At 37.9% G+C, this 18,996-nt stretch overlaps 2 protein-coding genes across 3 annotated transcripts; both read right to left on the bottom strand.

The window, feature by feature from the left end:
- Positions 1-4,802: 4,802 nt before the first annotated feature.
- LOC105048092 (18.8 kDa class II heat shock protein) lies at positions 4,803-11,594 on the bottom strand. Of its 2 annotated transcripts, XM_010927286.4 has the most exons (7): positions 11,436-11,594; positions 10,678-10,791; positions 10,303-10,564; positions 9,883-9,997; positions 8,888-9,052; positions 6,438-7,776; positions 4,803-5,002 (listed from the first exon to the last, which is right to left on the bottom strand). In XM_010927286.4, the coding sequence occupies exons 1-6, from the start codon at positions 11,532-11,534 to the stop codon at positions 7,731-7,733; spliced, it is 801 nt and encodes a 266-aa protein (XP_010925588.2). In that variant the 5' UTR covers positions 11,535-11,594; the 3' UTR covers positions 4,803-5,002; positions 6,438-7,730. The 2 variants fall into 2 exon arrangements, with proteins under 2 accessions (XP_010925588.2, XP_073116564.1); XM_073260463.1 differs by lacking the exon at positions 6,438-7,776.
- Positions 11,595-14,804: 3,210 nt separating this feature from the next.
- Positions 14,805-18,706, bottom strand: LOC140859082 (protein BZR1 homolog 3-like). The gene has a single exon (XM_073260462.1). The coding sequence runs from the start codon at positions 15,843-15,845 to the stop codon at positions 15,075-15,077; it is 771 nt and encodes a 256-aa protein (XP_073116563.1). The 5' UTR covers positions 15,846-18,706; the 3' UTR covers positions 14,805-15,074.
- Positions 18,707-18,996: the final 290 nt, after the last annotated feature.

The following is an 18,996-nucleotide window of genomic DNA, read 5'->3' as shown; positions in this document are numbered from 1 at the left end:
TGATATAAATGATATAAATGATTAGGATATGATAGAATAATATCAGAGCTTAGGTTTAAGATCATTGAGATTATAAAGTGATATCAAAACTTTATGTATGATCAATAGGATGTGACCGAGTAGAGTATAATGGATAATATCAGAGCTTAAGATTATGATCATTAAGGACGTGATAGAATGATATAAAGTTTAGGTTATGATCACTAGAAAATATGACTTAAGTGGTATTTGAGCTTTAGGTTATCATTATTCGGGATTGTGACTTTAGTGATATTTGAACTTGAGGCTAAGATCATGAGGAACACGATAGATATAAAAGAAAGGATTCAATAATTTGATTTCAAATCAATAGGTATTATGATGAAATTTATGCATAAGTGGCATATGAGGTCTATAATAGAATTGACGAGTTATATCATAGATCTCAATTAGCAAGGTTGACCTGAATATGAGAAGTACTGACCCTAGAATGAAGTGGGAGGTATTGATATATTATGTTGGATATATTCGATGATATTGGAATGCTAAACCTATACGGATAAAGGACATGATAACTTTGCTGATTTTAATGTTAATTTTTTTTTGTAAAGAAAAGTTGGTTTGGAAGTTGTCTAAATGATTGTAAGGTAAATTGAAGGTTAACTCAAATTAATTCTAAACATATTGGATTCTTGAGGAGTGGTGAAGCTTATGTAATAAGTTCAAACATAGAAGGTGGATGAAGATTTAATTTTGATGTGCTATACCTAAGAGATAGTAATGACAAGAAAATCTTAAATTTTATCCTAAATTGTATTTGAAATCTGAAAGTTGAATCTATCTTTGGTTGATTTAATATATATTTATTTTTGATAAACTTAGATAATTTGGTAAGTTGAGATCAGAGTGCACAGCAAAAGCGTGATGGTCTGAATTGATTAGAAATATTAATCTTTTAAATCAAAAAATATTATGAAATACGTTAGTTGTAAATAAGGAAGGTTTTACTGATAATAAATGGATGCTAGAGAGAAAATCTATCTGATCAAGGAAAGACTCGAAGCAGCATAGGATAGATAGAAGAGTTGGGCAGATAGAAAAAGAAGAGAATTGAAATTTCACTTCGATGATCATGTTTTTTTTCTAAAAGTATCACCTACTAAGGGTGTCATGAGGTTTGGGAGACATGGCAAGCTGAGTCCACGATATATTGGACCTTTTGAAATTTTAAGTCGAGTAGGAGATGTTGCTTACGAACTAGCCTTACCACCAGATTTATCCAAGGTGCACAATATCTTTCATGTTTCACTACTGAGAAAGTTTGCACTTGATCCAAATAGTGTAATAAAGTATGAGCCATTGCAAGTTCATGAAGATCTAACCTATAAAAAATTTTTTCTCCGAATTATTAATCGAAAAGAGTAAGTTCTAAGACGGCATATCTTTCCGTATGTAAAGATTTATTGGAGTAATCATGAAGAGAAAGAGGCCACTTGGGAGCTTGAAGATGATATGAAGACGAGATATCCACACTTATTTGAAAATGAAGGTATGTTAAATTTTAAGGATGAAATTTTTTTTAAGGGGGGTAGAATGTGATAATCCGGCCCAATTGGGCCCAAAACCAGCTCACAAAGCCCACCAGAGAGAAAAAAAAAAACAGAGCAGGGAGGAAGACTCCCGATCGGAGTCTTCATCTTCCCCATTTTCGATCAAAAATCAGAGTCCTAGGGCCATTAAAAGACCCTAGGACGAGCTCTATAAGAATCCCCCTCCTCCCCTCTAAGTGTAGAGCCATCAGCCACCGATGATTGCCGGAGATTTTTCTCCGATTTTTTTGTTTGAAGCCGCGACTCCTCGACCTGTGCTCGCCACGATTTCACGTCGAGGAGGGTCACCGGAGGTTGTGGTAAGGTCCCCTTCCTCTTTCTCTCTTCTCTCCCTTCTTTCCCGTGCCTGTGAGCACGATGGCCGGCGACGGGTGTCGCCGGATTTAGTTGGAAAAGAAAACCCCCTGTTCACGCCGCTTCTTTTCTCTGATTTTCCGGCACCGACGGTCACGCCAACCGCCGGTTCTGGCCTCTCCGAACCCGGGAGAGTCGCCCGTTGCCGCCGGCCACCGTCGGGCATGATATGGCCGTGATCGGTCGGTCAAGGCAGGGGGACCTCTAGGTCCCCTGTTTCGGCCCAATGAAAGCCCGGGAAGAAGAAGAAGAAGAAAAGAAAAGAAAGAAAAAAAAAGAAAAAGAAAAAAGAAAAAGAAAAGAAAAAGGAAAAAAGAAAAAGAAAAGAAAAGAAAATACAAAATAGAAAAATAAAATAAAAAAATAAGAAAAGAGAAAATTTTCCTCTCTCCCCTCTTTCTCCCTCTTTCTCTCTCTTCTCTCTCTTTCTCTCTCTATTGTCTCTCTCTAAAAAGAAAAAAAAAGAAAAAAAAAGAAAATATATATATAATAATAATAATAATAAAAAAAAATATGTGAGAGAAAGTTTCTCTCATTTCTCTCTTAAATTTTTCTCTCTCTAGAATTGAACTTTCTCTCTCTATCTTCTCTCTCCATTTTCTCTCTCTAGATTTTCTCCCTATTTTCTCTCTCTAGACCTTTTATCTCTTTTTATGGATTTCGTCTCTCTAGGGTCATTCTCTCTCTGATTGCATCACAGACCCTAGGATAAACTTGAGATGAAAATATGATGATCTGGGACTGCTCCGAAATTCGTGCAGTAGATCGGATCCCGATCCGATTCTTTTTCGAAATTGATAATATCAATCATGGTTAATGTATATTAAGTCACCTTGATATGATCTCTGATGATCTCAATCATGATTGCCACTTTTGAAGGATACGAAGATTCTCTCTCCACTTTCTCTCTCTACTTTCTCTCTCATGACCGACTTTCTCTCTCTAAAAAAAAGGTCTATGAATCTTGTATCAGGTCATGCCTTCATCTTTTAGAAGCTTATATTGACTCTAACAAGATGATCTGAAGTTGTTTTGATATCCGTGCTGTATGTCAACCTCATTTGATCGTATCAAAGATCTTTCAAATTCATTATTAAAGAATCCTATTGATTGATCTTGACTTTAATTCGATCTGTGCTTCATGATTTCTTGATCAAGTTACTTGAATCTGACCCTCAGATCAGAGACTCTGAATTTGCCCTGGTGTCTGGATGGTCTGACACATCCGATCAACCGTCCTCTTTCCATATGATTTAATCTTATTATATTTATAGAATAGAAATTGATGATGATTTGATATTTTAAATAGGATTAGCTGATTCTTTTAACGAAGTCTGAAGATCTAAGACGAACGAGGTAAGTAGATCTTATACTCCTTATTTATTTTTAAATGATCATGTTTTTATGTAAAGAATTGCTATTGATGAAATCATAATTTTTCATAAAATAAGGATCGACATATGTGATATGAAAAAGTATATTTTATTAGGAGCATTGATTTCATGAATATGTCTTATGAAAATAGCATGATTATGAAGCATGAATTTCATTATTTTTCCATCTATGTATATGTATGCTTTAAGAAAAAGATATAATGATTTCAAAGGCTCTCAGATGGCTATGAATGAATCCCTTCGGGAATGTCGACATCCGGAGCTAGCATCCACACGAAACATGGCCCTGCCAGCGGGTATAAAGTTGGCACAAGAATTAAGAACTCTGTCGATTAAGAAACATGGCCCTGTCACGGGTATAATAGTGACCTTAGCACGAATATCTGTGAACAATGTTTTGAAACATGACATGAATACATGATGAAAATGATTTACGATTCATGATTGTGAAATATACATGATTTATGCATGCATGATGAATTTATAACTTGTTTTGTTATATGTTCTATGAAATGCTTTATTTTGTATTACCTACTATTTTCTAAATATTGCATTATCATGAAAAACTTATCTTGATCCGATAAAGAAGTGCAAGTTCTACTTACTGGGCTATTGTAGCTCATATTCTTTTTATTTTCTTTTTGTTGAACAGAGAAATAAGGTTGGATCGGCAAAAGGAATCCAAGCTTGAAGATCGGTATAGCAAGCTAAAAAATTTGATAACAGAAGTTTAATTTATTTTATAATCATGAATTTGTAGTTATTTATGAATGTTGAGATTCGGGTTAGTACTCGCTTTTGGATTTAGATGCTCTGAACCAATATTGGTTCGATTAATTGATGAATAATAGAATTGAATTTTTTTTTATTTGACGGATTTTAGATGATTATGATGGATTGGCTTCGTGTTATCGTGGGCTCCATCCCTCGATAGCCTGGCCGTGTTATGTCCCGGATTTGGGGCATGACACCTCTCGCAAAACATTTCAACACTTCACTACAAGCTGTGCAAGCTGATCTGGTGAAATATAATTAGGGCAGAGTTTCCTACTCTTGTTACTGATCAGGTGACACAATCCTTCCATAGCCACAATGGATTTGAGGAACATAGCATCTGCATATGAGATTTAACTTTTAGTGTAAAGCTTGCATCGAGTTTGCACTGGCAGTTGATTTGATTGTTCAAAGGTGAAATTAAGGATGCTTAGTTAATATTTAAGAACCTCACTGTGCTCTGGATATTAGTTTTACTTTCTTTTTTCTGCATGATTTGATCATTTTTGATCTTAGAATACTTATAGCCTGCTCAATGAGATTTGTAAACATACTAATCATTATTTAGCATAGGCATGTTATTTACCCTTTTTGCGCAGCAAAAGAAACGGAGAGACGACCTAGGCATCCTTTCATGTCACATTTATCTGTTACCAGTATTGGTTCAAATGTTTTTAAGGAGAATCACATATATAAGAAGATACGAGAGGCCTTTATTAAGTTATCATAGCACAACATATAATTGGAACAAGAATCATAAACATTTATGGTTCTCCTTTTTATTGTAGTTCATCCATAGTAAACAGGCTGCTATTGCCAACTTCCAAATGCTTTATTTCTTTTTCAATGGCGCTCTCCAGATAAGTAGATAGACTCATACTTCAGTTTTCCCTGCACGCATGCAACAATACTGGCATTAGATCTTGTCAGTAGTTGGAGAGATGATGTTTCAGTCTATGCGACATAGTTATGTCTCATGGGTAATTAACATAGATCGATCTTTCAATATTCCTTTGCAATAGCATAATCCGGTGATATGAAGGATAAGCCATATCTTCCGTATCATAAAAACATATAGCTTTGTATATCAAAATAATTACCAAATTCCTTTCTTTTAATGCCTTGGAGGACAATTCTTAGAGATCAATATGCTAAAGAAATATGGAGCAGCTGATGAACCATCTAAAAAAACAATATAATTATAACTTTGGCACAAAACAATACACCTTCAAAATTTTGTTGTGTTTGTATCATGAATTCAACATATAGTTTATTGCAAGTTCCCTCAAGTACACAGAGGTCCTTGTTGTCTTAGCTTATAATACGAGCAACTAATTCATTAATCACAGCCGATGAAAGAAGTTGACAACCGTGCAGGTGAAAATTTGTAGTCGATCAATTAATCTCATGGATGATCAAATACTTAAAAAAGTTCATAAGCAAAGCAAAGACCTACGATTCACACAGTGCTGCAGTTGGCATGGCTACTGGGGAACAGGAGCTCAACGTTGCACTGAGTAGTGACATTGTGGGCTTTCTCAGGAGTGACCAGCGGGTACCCTTCCATCATGCTCATAAGACAATGGCACACCACTGCCTTCCCTATGTATGAGCGAGCCCCCGCCGCAACCACTGCAGCACCAGAACAACAGAGTTGTGATGGCTTATTACCAATCGGGTTCATGAAGGAGGAAAAGCAAGGCAGAAGGGGTCCAAAACAGGGACGCAAGCGAAGGTGCCCATTGTCATGGGTACGCCAAAGAGGAGGATGAGGAACAGCAGACTAAATGAAGTAGAAGAGGCCATTAGTTTTGTCCTAAGGTGGAGCACAGGAAATGGTCTACTACAAGTTTGAGTTGATTAAAATTAGGAGGGACTGTGGTGTTTAAATAGGACAGGAGAAAGAGAATGGAGGAGAAAAGTTGGGGGCTTTAATGAGGCGGTGAGAGGGATATCAACTGGAACCGGAGAGAGCCAAGGGCGCATTTATGCACGATAGCAAATGGAACATGACCTTAAGGTGCACATGTGGGGTATTATGTGACTGAAATAAATGAAAAAAACTGATCTTTTGAGCAATTTGATACTGTCATTTGCTTAATCACATGCAAACTTTTCTCTTCTTTCGTCACAGTGAAACCAAATCTAGATACCTTTGAAAGGTAAATCTTCCAAAGGTTCTGAGTCTAAAGTCGAAGCTCACATGGCTTGTTTGGTAAACATCTGAGTAGAGAACCGATTCTTGAGAAGAAAATTGGACAGAACTCGATCACAATTGATTGAGATAATGAAATTACATGAAAAGGGGAAAAGAAGAAGAGCCTACCTCAAAGAGGAAAGAGAAAACAGAAAACATCCAGGAAACCTACAACTTGATCCACAAAGACTAAAATACAACACTTCTTCAGAGTGAAAGTTTCTAGTGGAGGATATGATGCAGCATGTCACAGTCTGTTTGGTTTCTGTGGAGCTTCTTATCGAGCCGGGCTCCTTTTGATTTTGGTGGGCTATAAAGTTGTTTGCGCTCGCTCATGTCATAGCTGAACTAAGCCCAAACAAGCTCGTCACTCATCTGATACTGAGCTGTTTATAAGCAACTTGGTTCGTTTACATCCTTACAAGTCTTGTTGATGATCTTGTTGCTGATCTCTTGCCATAGTCTTTTGTTGGGTTTTATGATAAGCGGACAGTCTTATAATTCCCCGTATAATATAAGATATCAAGCATACAAATTGTTCTCAATCAGGAGTTCAAAAAATTGTTTCATAAGTAGGTACGCTAGTCTTGGCCGTATAGTAATTGTCACATTGGATTGACAACTAATTCTAGTTCTTGTACCCAAGAGATCTTGTTACATATCATTCACAAACATCCAGACCAACAATTTTTCATTTCTTCAAATATGAAAGCCAAGAGCTTTCTCTCATTTGTATAGTATTTTTAGTTAGTCGACTTCCATATATCCAAAAGTAACTTCAGCCACAAGGTCCATCACCAGGCTGATGGAAAGAAGGCATGATATTTTCATGCAAAAGAAGACTTTAGTGACAGGCTAACTCCATCCAGACCAAGTAGTGTCACATTAGAACTTGCCCACCAGGTTAACAAGGATACCACCACCATGCAAGATGTCTCATTTTTCATGGCAGATGGTCCAAGAAGTCTTATCCTATTTTCACATAATTTGTTGCAATATATAGAGATACATATATTACGAAGAACAATGGTATCTAACTTACTACGTCATCCTCTCATTCAAAAATTATCTGATTTTGGATTAATGACGAGCTAGTTTTAGAATAACAGAAACATGTCTCACTTGGAAGCAGGGATTTATATTACTTATAACCTTTTTATATCCTCCTAGTTACAGAGCCATAATTACCATTGAGCAAGTCATGCAGTTCATGGCAAAAGAATTGGATTTTTCAATTGATGCTCTCTGATTAAAGCAGCAACCACCATAGCCATGTGACTGCACCTGATGCTTTATTTCCATCCTGTATATTTCCTTTTCTTGGTTTCTGAACCCTCATACCAAAAGCTTTTGAAAGGACATAAGAACACAATATACTGTCCTTACATTGATCTTGCCAGTGCACATGTGCATACTGGTTCTTCATCTTTCACAGAGTCTTGGGAGAGTGATTTGCAGAAAGCCATCCCTACATCCAAAGTGACCACCCTCAGTGAATTATGCAATCAATATGAACAGCTACTGACATACCTACATTTTCACAGGCTCTTCAAGTGTGGGTTTGTAAACCTTGACCATATAACCATGTAAAGAACTCACAATGCTGTACGGATCTATTTACGCTTAATAGATGAGGAATATGAAAGAATGCAAGCTAAAACTTGAGAATATAAACTTAAGTTTGGATGGTCTGTTCTACAGTGTGTCATGTTTTTCTACACAACAATAATGTCTAGACCACATCAGAACTTCCCATGGAATAGAAAATTCAGAATTTGCCCTTTCAGCAAAGGACAAACTCATGAAGACAGATCACATTTCATGTTTTTCAAATTTGAGAAAAAGGAGATACACCTGCAGACTTAAAAAAAAAAAAATGCAGTAATAATATAAAAGAGTGCGATGGAAAATTTGCCCATCAGGTTGGAAAGATAAGGTCAAAACTGAGATGGATATGTAGCAGCTACATGATTGACTAAAGTGATGATAATTTGATCATGCAAAAAAGAAGCTGGACATGGCGGCTGTAAAAGTAACTGCTATAATATGTCAAAATGTTCAAAGAAAGGTGGAATTTAAGTTTAGGAGGATTCTAAGAAGGAATCAACAAATGTCCAATTTCAGACAATCTGGTAGTTGTAAAAAGAAATCAAGCATGGACACGTAAGGCCATTAAAAAAGAAAGGGACGGAACAGGGCTTGTTAATTGATCACCTGCATTAATGTTAGCATCCACTTATTGACCTAAAAGAAAAACTAATAGCAAAATCTTATAGTGCAGATTTTGATGCATAGTGTGCCTTTGACAAACTATCCAATCTGTGGTTGCATCTTTAGCAGTTGCCATTAGAGCATCAAAAGAGTATGACAAAATTAGCATTCGTGGCAGTTGACCTTTTCCATAGGCCGTGCTATAACATCTCGCTACAAGTAAAAGGCAACATTTTAGCTTCCAACAAATGGAAGAAGCTAAAGAGTGATTCATAGATGGAAGTATCTTTCAGATACATAAGAAATTATCTACAAGTAATTTCTAGGAATATGCATAAGGATGAAAAATAAATGAAGAAATCACTTACACAAATTCAGCTGAGACACTATCCTTGTTCACATCAATTGGAAGAGGCCAAACGACTCGGAATGGCCCCTGCAAGATCTCCCTCTGGTGATAAACAGGGTTTGAGTTTCCAGCACAATTGGGCATTCTATGCTGCTGAGTTGACCGTTTACCTATTATGGTCAGGCTATAAACAAATGACAAGGGTATATCAGTATCAAAAAATTAAAAAAGACTACAGTTAATAGCAATCAGACTAACATATAATCCTAATGAAAATCATAGTTCATCTAACATCAAGCTATAAGCAAGTGGATTGAAAACTTAGGGAGATAGTGTGGAAGATCAAGTTAAGTGAAGAACAATCTTTAAACAAAAACCCAGACTGAAAAATATCATATTTCTAGTCATACTCGTGTTCTACACTGGTCAATCAATTGAACAGTATGAACAAAATTTTAGCCTAAAGCTTGTAAAGAAAATGAAGAATGGAGACAACATCAAAAGGTTAGGAAAAAAAATAATTGTCACAATCTTGTTCATCTGCAGGAAGCTCATAAGATGAAACTTGGTAAAATTACAACTTATGGATGATTTGAAATTCTATACATAGTACAAAAGAAATAATACTTGTTAAACATGATCTCGTAAGTCTAGTAAATGGTAGGGTTAGAGTATAAGATGAAATTTGGTAAAATTTACAAGTGATGGCTGAATTTGAAATTCTATACATACTACAAAAGAAATTGTACTTCCTAACATGGTCTTGTAAGTTAAGTAAAAGGTAGAGTTGGATTATAAGATGAAACTTGTAAAATTTACGGTTGATGGATGAATTTGAAATTCTCTACATACTTCAAAATAAACAGTATTTGTTAAACATGGTCTTATAATTCTATTAAAGGCAGATTTATGATGATCAGGCTCAAGTATAAGAAAAACGAAGCTATCTTAATCGATCTAATTGGATTAGGATTTGAGCATGTTAGTAATTTTTGAAAATAAATTATGCCATACCTTTGGTTATCCACCTCCACTCGCATGTCAATGAGGTTGACACCTGGAAGCTCGACCGTCACAACATAATTTGCCCCCGACTCTGCAACATCCATTCGAGGTGACCACTCCATCCCTGCATCAAATTTCTTTATGAAAGCATGGAACAAAAAACTATAATTTACAACAACCCTTAGCCTCAGAAATACATGTACAGACAATATGCTTCAAGGAAAACTGAATATACCTGACAAATGACATTAAAAAAAAAAGACCTATATAGCTTGGGTTGCATAAATTCTCATACCTGTGTATCTCTAGTCTGGTGTGAGCATGGTAAAATTTCTAAAGCATGTTACTTTATCTAGTTGCTGATGAGGTTACGCTGACATGATGATAATGTAAAGGCTAATGTTCAATAAGTTTTAGGAAGTTGCATACCATTAGAAATAGAAGTTTGTCTTGTCCTGCTGCATAAAAGCTGCGGTTTCTTAATCTTTCCACTACCTGGTCTCGCAAATTTGGGATGGTCATTAGAAGATAGTGTCAAATCTTGTTTCACAGAATAATTATCTCTTGATATCGATAAGGTGGATTCTGTCTGAACCGGTCTAGAGAACATCGGCTTTCTGAAAGGCTGGCAAGAAGATTCTCCCTTGGCAGGACAGGAATTCTGCTGAGAAGAAATACCAGGCCCAAAATTCTGAAAAGAACAGAAAAAGGCATCTCATATGGTTTTCACCAAGTGAAACTTTGGCCAGTTGCCCCTGAAAGTGGTCTCAAGAATTTGCCATAAAGTAAAAGAACAATCACTACCTGTCTGGTAGAAACTTGTTGCATGAAATAACCTTGAGAGACAGACCCTTGGCGTGCAAAAAGCAATCTATTATCACACCGTGGTATTATAGTGCTGAGAGTGCTACTGCAATTCTGAGGTAAAAGATTAAAGAGTCACTATAAACAGAGGGGTGTGATATAGCAAATGCAACATAAAACCATACAACCATACAAAAATCAAGTTTAAGGCAGAATTCGCTATTGATATGTATAAAACTCCAAGCACAAAAATGACAAAAATGATCCTTTCACTGAACAGGAGTAATCTATTCTTGAAACCATGACATCGTTAAACAACAGCGTTAGAACTATCATGCGATGCTGCTGTAACATTCATACATGATACCCGTTATCTGTAGGCAGTTCTATTTGTTTATAACACAACAGAGGTTACAGTGATCATCATTTAATCATGTTGCGTAAATAAAATTTCATATCAAATATAATATATGATACCAACACGTCACCCACTCACCCCACCAACTTCATCAGTTGGCACTTTTCCTGGGGCAGTATAAATATCTGAAAAGCTGATAAACTTTTTGGAGTTTACATCACCCGACAATAATCTTAATTTTATCAACAATCTCTTCCTGTATAACATTTATAGCTAGTTATGTTAAAGAAGTAGCAAACACCGCGAGAAATTCCTACCCATCACAAGAACAAAACTTGTTCCAAGATATCATTGCTTCATATAGAGAAGTCTTGGTGATGGGCATCATAAGGAGACTTACCATGGGAAAGAGGTGGGGATTGGGCGGCGACACCTCACCGGGTCCGGCCACGTGGTCCAGGATCCGGCTTATCCTTCTCCTAGCGATCTCGTGCTCCATCTCCCCTATGGCTACAGGATCCGGCTTACTCTGCGTCCCTCCTATTTGAGCTAGTTCCTTCGGAAGAGAGAAGGGTATGCTCATATATATTTTCTTTGGCTGTTATTCGAGATGGAGGAGATCTTTTCTTTGACAAGCTGCGGTCGTGACACGTATAGAACGTTGCGAAAGATCATGGTGGGGGTGCCAGCCGATAGATAGTTTTGATGGGGCTGGAAGTAGATTCGGATTGGTCCGGCTTTGAGTTGAGCTTCGAATTCGACCCGAAATCATTGAGACAGGATGTGAGTTTAAAAATGAATTTTTTTTTTTTTTTTGGGGACAGAGATCGGATTGACTTTTGATCCTACTTGAACTCGAGTTCGAATATAAAATCTGAGCCGGAGCTATTTTTTTCATCTCTCTTCCGCTCCTAAATTCATTTTATTTCTAGTAGCAATCCAGGATAGGGGGCGGAGGAACGGCGAGTGGTACGGCCGATCCGATCGCATCCTGATCCAAGAAATGGTCCCGACGCCAAGCCCAAATCAACAACTGCCGGACTTCCTCCAAAGCATGAATCTCCGGTATGTGAAATTGGGATATCATTATCTGATCACCCATCTGTTGACCCTATTGTTGATTCTCCTGATAACGATGATCCTGGTGGATTTCGACAGCACTGACCCAGATGACATCTGGCAGCTCTAGCTCCACCTCTAGTATAACCTAGTAAGCATCCTCATCTGCTCCGCCTTCCTGATCTTCGATAGCATCGTGATCCGGTCTCGTCGGTGTATCTCGTCGACTATGCTTGCTACGCCCCCCGACCGTCTCCAAGTCCGCTATCGCAGTTTCATAGAGCACTCCCGTCTTGCCTGCGACCTCCTCCAGGCCCACCGCAACACATATATCGTTGTCGTCAGCACGGAGAACATCATCCAGAACTGGTACTTCGGCAATTGCAAATTCGTGCTCATCCCCAACTACCTCTTTTGTGTCAGCGGCGCTGCCGTGCTCCTCTTCAAACACTCCGCCAACCTTTCGCCCAATTGGGCTCGAATCTAGTTCGGGCCTGGGCTCAGGTCTAGTTTCGATCTATTTTTTTTTCAAAATAATCAGGTTTAAATCCGACTCAAAGTTTGAAAAAAATTTTCAGGCTTTGCTAAAATAGGAGTACGGCCCGAGCCGGCTTAGTTCCAACCCTAAGTTTTGATCCGGTGATGAGAGAAGCACTGATATTTCGGAGGCGAGTCCTGGAGAAGGTTAGCCCGATGGGATCGGATGGGCATGGGAGAATAAGGAACAGCATCACGAGTGGCTTCATCATTGAGATATCCAGACACCAAAATCAGTATGTGAAGAGTGATTAAAAAAAAAAAAGCCCCTCCAATACGGTAAAAACAAGATTATATTGTGTGTGTTCCCTGTACACAAATAGGCGACCCTGGATGCGAGAAATACCATTGCCTGTTATTTAATGCTTCTTGGGAACCTTGATTTGGCACTTAAAAAGAATGTATAGTTCAAGATGTACGTGTGCAATAAAAAGTTGTGCAAATGTATATACGCTCTGCTCATGCCACTAACCTGCAAATTACAAGCAGTGTACTGTTAATTTGGGCTTGTTATCTCATCAAGAAGCATGGTAGTTAAGTTAGACAAATGCCAATGTCTTATTTGTTCCTCTTTGGTGGGAATTGCATTTGGTTTGATACATGCTGGTGGCAATATCAGGAGGCACATCGTTCCTTATGCTTCCAAGCACGTACGTAGTACCAACACCATCCACACCTTGTATTAATATTCTGGCTTTTCCTTGGATTGCTATTGAGATGGTTGTGTCGCAGGTGAATTTGTAGGTTGTGCGCTCCATCGAAGAATAGTCACTACAAGAACTTCTGAAATTTCCGTTTTCATGGTGCATCAGTCGAGGTATCAGATATCCTTCTTGGTCTATACCAAGGCCACCTGCAGCAGCTCTTCTGTTTCGGGCTGTCTGATCTATACTACAAGCTGGAAAAATAAGCAGCCAAGAATTTAGTTGAGCTTATTTTCTTGCTTTCAATTCATGATTACTTCTGGTTCTCAGAGCCTATATATTGGGGTTTGGCTGCATGATTTCTATCTAAGATCCATTGGCTTTATTACTACAGCTTCTGGCAATGAAACAATTGTACATTAGACTGCTCTACAATGTTCACTCAATTTACGTGGATAAATTTGGGGTTGTCAGCTGACAAATATGCAGAACCATCATGTATCCGATGAACATAGAATTCAGCTGCATTCGTTTTAATATAGATTTCAAGATTCTTGAATGATTTACCATGAAGAAATGAACTACCCAGTATGTTCTACATAAATAGTGATAATTTAGTGCGTCTAAATGATGTCTCCCTTAATAAACTGTACATTGGGTGTTGATAAATAACCACCAGGTGGCCAACCAATATTCTGAATACGTTCACAACTTCGATAGTCTTTTTCCTTTCTTTGTTCCCCTCTCTCATCAATCACTATGAATAAAAGAAATCATGCAATCATATGGGTGGTCATTCGAGATCAAGTCAGTTTGAAGATGCTCTACCCCAATGGAATTCAAATAGAAAACGTGGTCTGAATTGCAGCTCGTAAAGGTGCTGGGGCCTGAACCACTACTGTCTTAAGTTTATAACTGGAAAACGATCAAACAAGCTTCATTTAGCCTCCTGGGAGAAGCTACTCTAACCTGTCCTCCTAGTCTGGATAAATAATCTCAAGAAGCATGCCAAGTAGTATGGCCGTATATTAAATGATTCTTACAATTCTCATGCCTCAGAAAGGCTCTTGAACAGACTGCACAATCGTTTTGGGGATGGGTAATGCACAAATCACCATCGATCTAGTGTCCATACATATGGATGGGAACAAGCCTTCACAAGGAGTGTTGATCACTCCTTGTAAACTGTTAACCACTAGGGCAATAAAGAAATAATTTCTTGCTCAAATGTCACTTGGGTTCCAGAGACTACAAAGATTTCTCATTGTGAAACTCCAAATTCAGCTTCCTTTCCTGCATTTTATACTCTAGCAAGTGAATGTAACCTGTCGATCGGCAGAATTGCAAGATTAGAAGTCCAACTCCGTTGTGCCACACCATTCATCTGAGTGTAGCTTCGCAGTTACCACTTCTATGAAATCATCATAAGAACTGAAATAAGTCATGGAAAAAAATGCAAACCATATTCAATAGCACAGATGAACACCATTGCATCTCATAATTTTTTTGTTCTGTCTGCCCTCTTCAGCTGGAGATAACAATAAAATCCATGCACGTTCATTTGATAATGATCACCCGAAAATGTATCCATGGGAAGCAATATTTTCCAAAGGGTTTCCTACTTTCAACACTCTCAACGACAAATAAACTGTCTCAGTTACCTAGAAGAAGATCGCTATGTGCAAGAAACCATGGGTGGGCCTCTCGATCCCCCCTCCTTTTCTATAGACACCACAATAAACAAAAAGCACTGGGAAAGGAATCTATTAAGAGCTTAAGATTATAGTTCTTCATGATGTTCATCGGGCATCAGCTCTGGCCCACGAGCTCCCAAGAGTGAGATCCAGCTCATCTGATCCACACTCCTCGTGGATCCTCTCTCCCTCCCATGCCTTTACCAGTCCTGCAGGCGGATGATTGCTATTACTGCCGCTGCCAAATGCAAACTCATCAGAAGTGCCATCCGGCATCGGAACATCTATGTGGCCAGGTCCACCTGGCATGACTGGGGAACACGTGCCACTCTGCCCTGGTCTCACCACTCTTGAAGATCCCCCACCTGCCATCGCCTCCTTGAAGAACCCAAATGGATTTGATGAGACAAGTCTAAATGTGGGTGACGATGGACCTCCAGTTGGAAGCTGGATCCCAGCAAGCCAAGCCTGTCGACCAGGGCTTGGTGGTGTTGAATTTAGTAGAAAGGTATGATTTGCGCTGGCCCAAGATGGCTGGGCAGCTGGATCATACCAATTAGTCTTGATACGAGGTGTACGAGCAGTGGGAGAACTCAAAGGAGGTGTCACTGGAGCACTAATGGAACCACCGTGCATATAGAGATGGTGTTGTGGGAACTTGGTTGATGCAGAGCAGGCTGAGGAAAGATTCTTGAGACGGGGGATGAGGGAGTTGCCATCAACAAAATGGTTAGCATTGTGGGCATTTGTGATGTAGGATGAGGACGCAGGGCTTGCAAAAGACGATAAGGCAGGGCTAGGGTTATATGAGGCACATGGGCTTGGCTGGTATGAAGAGCAGAGGCTTGGAGAAGTGGAGCACCCTACTACATCCATGCACTCAGCTGGTGGCGGCTTACATCCCTGTAAAGAAACACATGCATATTTTATTAGTTATTAAGGCTGCTTACAAGCCTTTCAAGCAGGGAAATACAAAAAGAGTTAGTGGGGGACTCAGCATTTGCTAGAAGGATACAGACAGTTGTAGTAAAGCTTGGGAAAAGATTCATATCAGTGAAAGTTTGAACACCTTTGGGAGTCTATGCATTAACTGACTTGCATTTCTACATGAAGAATTTACAAAAGAGAGCAGTATATAAATCCTGGTTGTTTGGCATGGGCGAGAATTTGTGAGCAATCATTTCATCTGATATCTATTTTAGTACACAAGAAAATATGGTCCATATGCAAAAATCACAGACATATATTACTATGCAATTTAAAACCACAACAATAAGTAGACAGGTAAAAGTAGAATCCTACTGCACGCATTCTTACCGTAATATTTTGTCCCCGGCAGGTTGACTCCTAATCAATAGTTATTTCTATATTGCTTGCTTGTTTGAAAGCTAGATCAGCAGAGAGAGAGAGAGAGAGGTGCTCTTGAAATCATTTGTTTGTTTTTTTGGTAAGGGCAAGAGTCAACTTATCTGAATTAACAATTATAAATTACCTAGAACAAAAATTATGCAGCCAAAACATAAAAATCCTTATCCTAGTTGTTATATAGGGATGAATGTACCAGACAGTAGACGTTTAAATCATTTCCATATCTAGAATCAATATCCCTCAAAGAAATGTGGACATGGATATGGACAAACAACTACCGATATGTATTCAAATATCCAGTTCTATTTGCAATTCTACTTAAGACTTATATAGCTTTTCATAAACTTGAAAGAAAAATAAGTGACAATGTTAACATGTTTTTAATTTACTTTACATTCCATATAGTGATATCTTTGATTTGGTGGTGCACATAAAGTTTAATTATCTGAATTATATCTGCATTTATATATGTACTCCCGATAACTGATTTGCATCCATTTTCATTTAAAACAAATACGAATATAAATGTTAGCATGAGATTGATATCCATATCCATACATACATTCAACAACTTAAAATGTATATGGATATGGATATAATACTGCTACCCAATCAGCGTCCAATTTATTTTTAGCCATATTCCTATCAGAAGATCACCTCATTCTCCCTGTCGTCCCCACAGAAGGGGGAAAACAAAAGTGTCAATGATGAATATTCAAGTTTTTATGAATTGTAGAGTGTTGATGCTACTACAAACTGGCAGATGGCAACGTGCAACACCATGTGATATATTAAGACTTCAAAAGTGTGTCTATCCATGGTACCATATACTTTGCTTGACTTTTTCTATTGTCTACTTAGAGAACATGTCACTGTAAGCAAACAATGTTGGGTCAGTTCTGGTTAAATGTTAGACATCTTTCTTTTTTTCATAAATGCAACATGTCAAAATTTAATTATATTTAGCAAATATGCACCACCAACTAGTCAACTTAGTTTGGTACTTGGACTTCTTTTTTTATGTTAACATGTAGATTGGCTTTTGAAGGTTGGAGTATTGAATGCTTTGAGTTTGTGGACATGTAGATTCCTACTTAGATGTACAAAACCTTGCTTGTAGTTCATAGATAAGTGATCCACATATCGAAACGTAGAAAATGCAAGATACATCGGTCAGTCATGCATAAAAAGAAAAGAAAGGTTGTATTCCTCTACTTTTTGAGAAGACAAAGAGGGAGGAGAAGGAAAGTGTGGGAAGAAGAATTGGGGGAAAAAGGTCTATCCCAACTCCAGCAAAGCTATGTCTACTTTGCAAACCTCGATGGAGGTATACAGTGTTCAGAACTCTAAAAAGAAAAATGTAAGAACCTCCAGATCTCCATCTCAGCAAAGTTCCTGATTTCTCCTCTAAATTATATCAAACATAATCAATGTGTTATTTTTTTCCCACTTTCAACCTTGTTAGCAACAATATTATTCATATCATTTTAAACTACTCCTAAATGCACCAAGGAATCATGTTCTCATTGAATTCAGTACTTCCACAAAGATCTATGAGCTCTATACCAACATGAGTTCTGAAACTACTGAATTAGATAAATATATTGTGTTAACATGAACGAGGGAAAGAAAAGGAAGACACAGAAACCACATTAAATTTGCGGGAAAATAAAAAGGAAATATGGAATAAGCATAAGGGGAATTTTAATTTGCTCTGCAGAGGGTTTATGGATCGCTCATCCATGTGACATACAATGCATGTCATACTAGATTGACCGGACAATAGAAATTTCGTAGCACATGACTAAGCCATCCGATCAAATATCAATTCTACAAATTTAGGCCCAGAAATTGTAACTATAATTACCATTTAGGAAAACAGTTACCAGAAATGATAGCAAATTAGAGAGTCCTTTTCCTAATTGTTGCCCAGCTATGCAACCCAAGAGGAGGGGAGGTGAATTAGATTTTTAAAATTTTAAACTTAACTTACAACTATGAAGATTATTTAACAGTGAACAGGATAAGTATAGAGAGTGTAATTTATGCAAGGGTAATAGTTGGATGCTAGAATGCAAGAGAATGAAGAAGTTTTAAAGGAGAGCAATTTAGCACAACACAAACAAGAAGATTTATAGTGGTTCGGTGCCAACCTTGCACCTACATCCACTCCCTAAGCTCCTACTTAGAAATTCCAATCCACTAAATTGTATTCAACCTGAATACACTCGTCGGAACCTCCGACTCTAGCTATCCCAAGCTAGACCACTTGTTTCTCGGATACAAACCAACCCAATACAATCCGATTCAAAGTTTGGATCAACCTTCCCACGTTTTGGAACCTTTCCAAAACAAAAACAATAACTCAAAAAGAGTATTACAGTTATTTGCACAGAAATACAGATGAAGCTCTTTTAATGAGCGAATAAAGCTTTAAATACACTTTACACAATTAGAAGGAAGCTTTTTCTGATTTTCTCAAGATGGTTGGAGACTTGAATGAGCTCTTGAGGAGTTGGTGAATTTGAATTAAAAGCTTCTTGAACACTTTTGGTGGGCTCTTGCTTGAGGTTGACAAGAAGGCTTTAAGAACCTTTTTCAAATCACTCTCTCTATTGATTCCCTCCTTTAAGTCTCTTTATATATCTTCAAATAATGG

The sequence above is a fragment of the Elaeis guineensis genome, chromosome 7, assembly GCF_000442705.2.
Source record: "Elaeis guineensis isolate ETL-2024a chromosome 7, EG11, whole genome shotgun sequence".
Classification (NCBI taxonomy): Eukaryota; Viridiplantae; Streptophyta; class Magnoliopsida; order Arecales; family Arecaceae; genus Elaeis; species Elaeis guineensis.
The sequence above is the reverse complement of the archived record's forward strand: the minus strand, read 5'-3'. Positions and strand labels throughout refer to the sequence as shown.

Excerpts from the sequence above, each read along its gene's own strand:
- LOC105048092 (XM_010927286.4), bottom strand. The coding sequence starts at position 11,534 with ATGGAGCACGAGATCGCTAGGAGAAGGATAAGCCGGATCCTGGACCAC. Across the intron at positions 9,053-9,882 it reads GTGGAGGTGGATAACCAAAG|CCTGACCATAATAGGTAAAC; the intron begins GTATGGCATAAT and ends ATTTGTTTATAG. Across the intron at positions 7,777-8,887 it reads AGTGTCTCAGCTGAATTTGT|GGATGGCTTTCTGCAAATCA; the intron begins GTAAGTGATTTC and ends CTTTGGATGTAG.
- LOC140859082 (XM_073260462.1), bottom strand. The coding sequence starts at position 15,845 with ATGGATGTAGTAGGGTGCTCCACTTCTCCAAGCCTCTGCTCTTCATAC.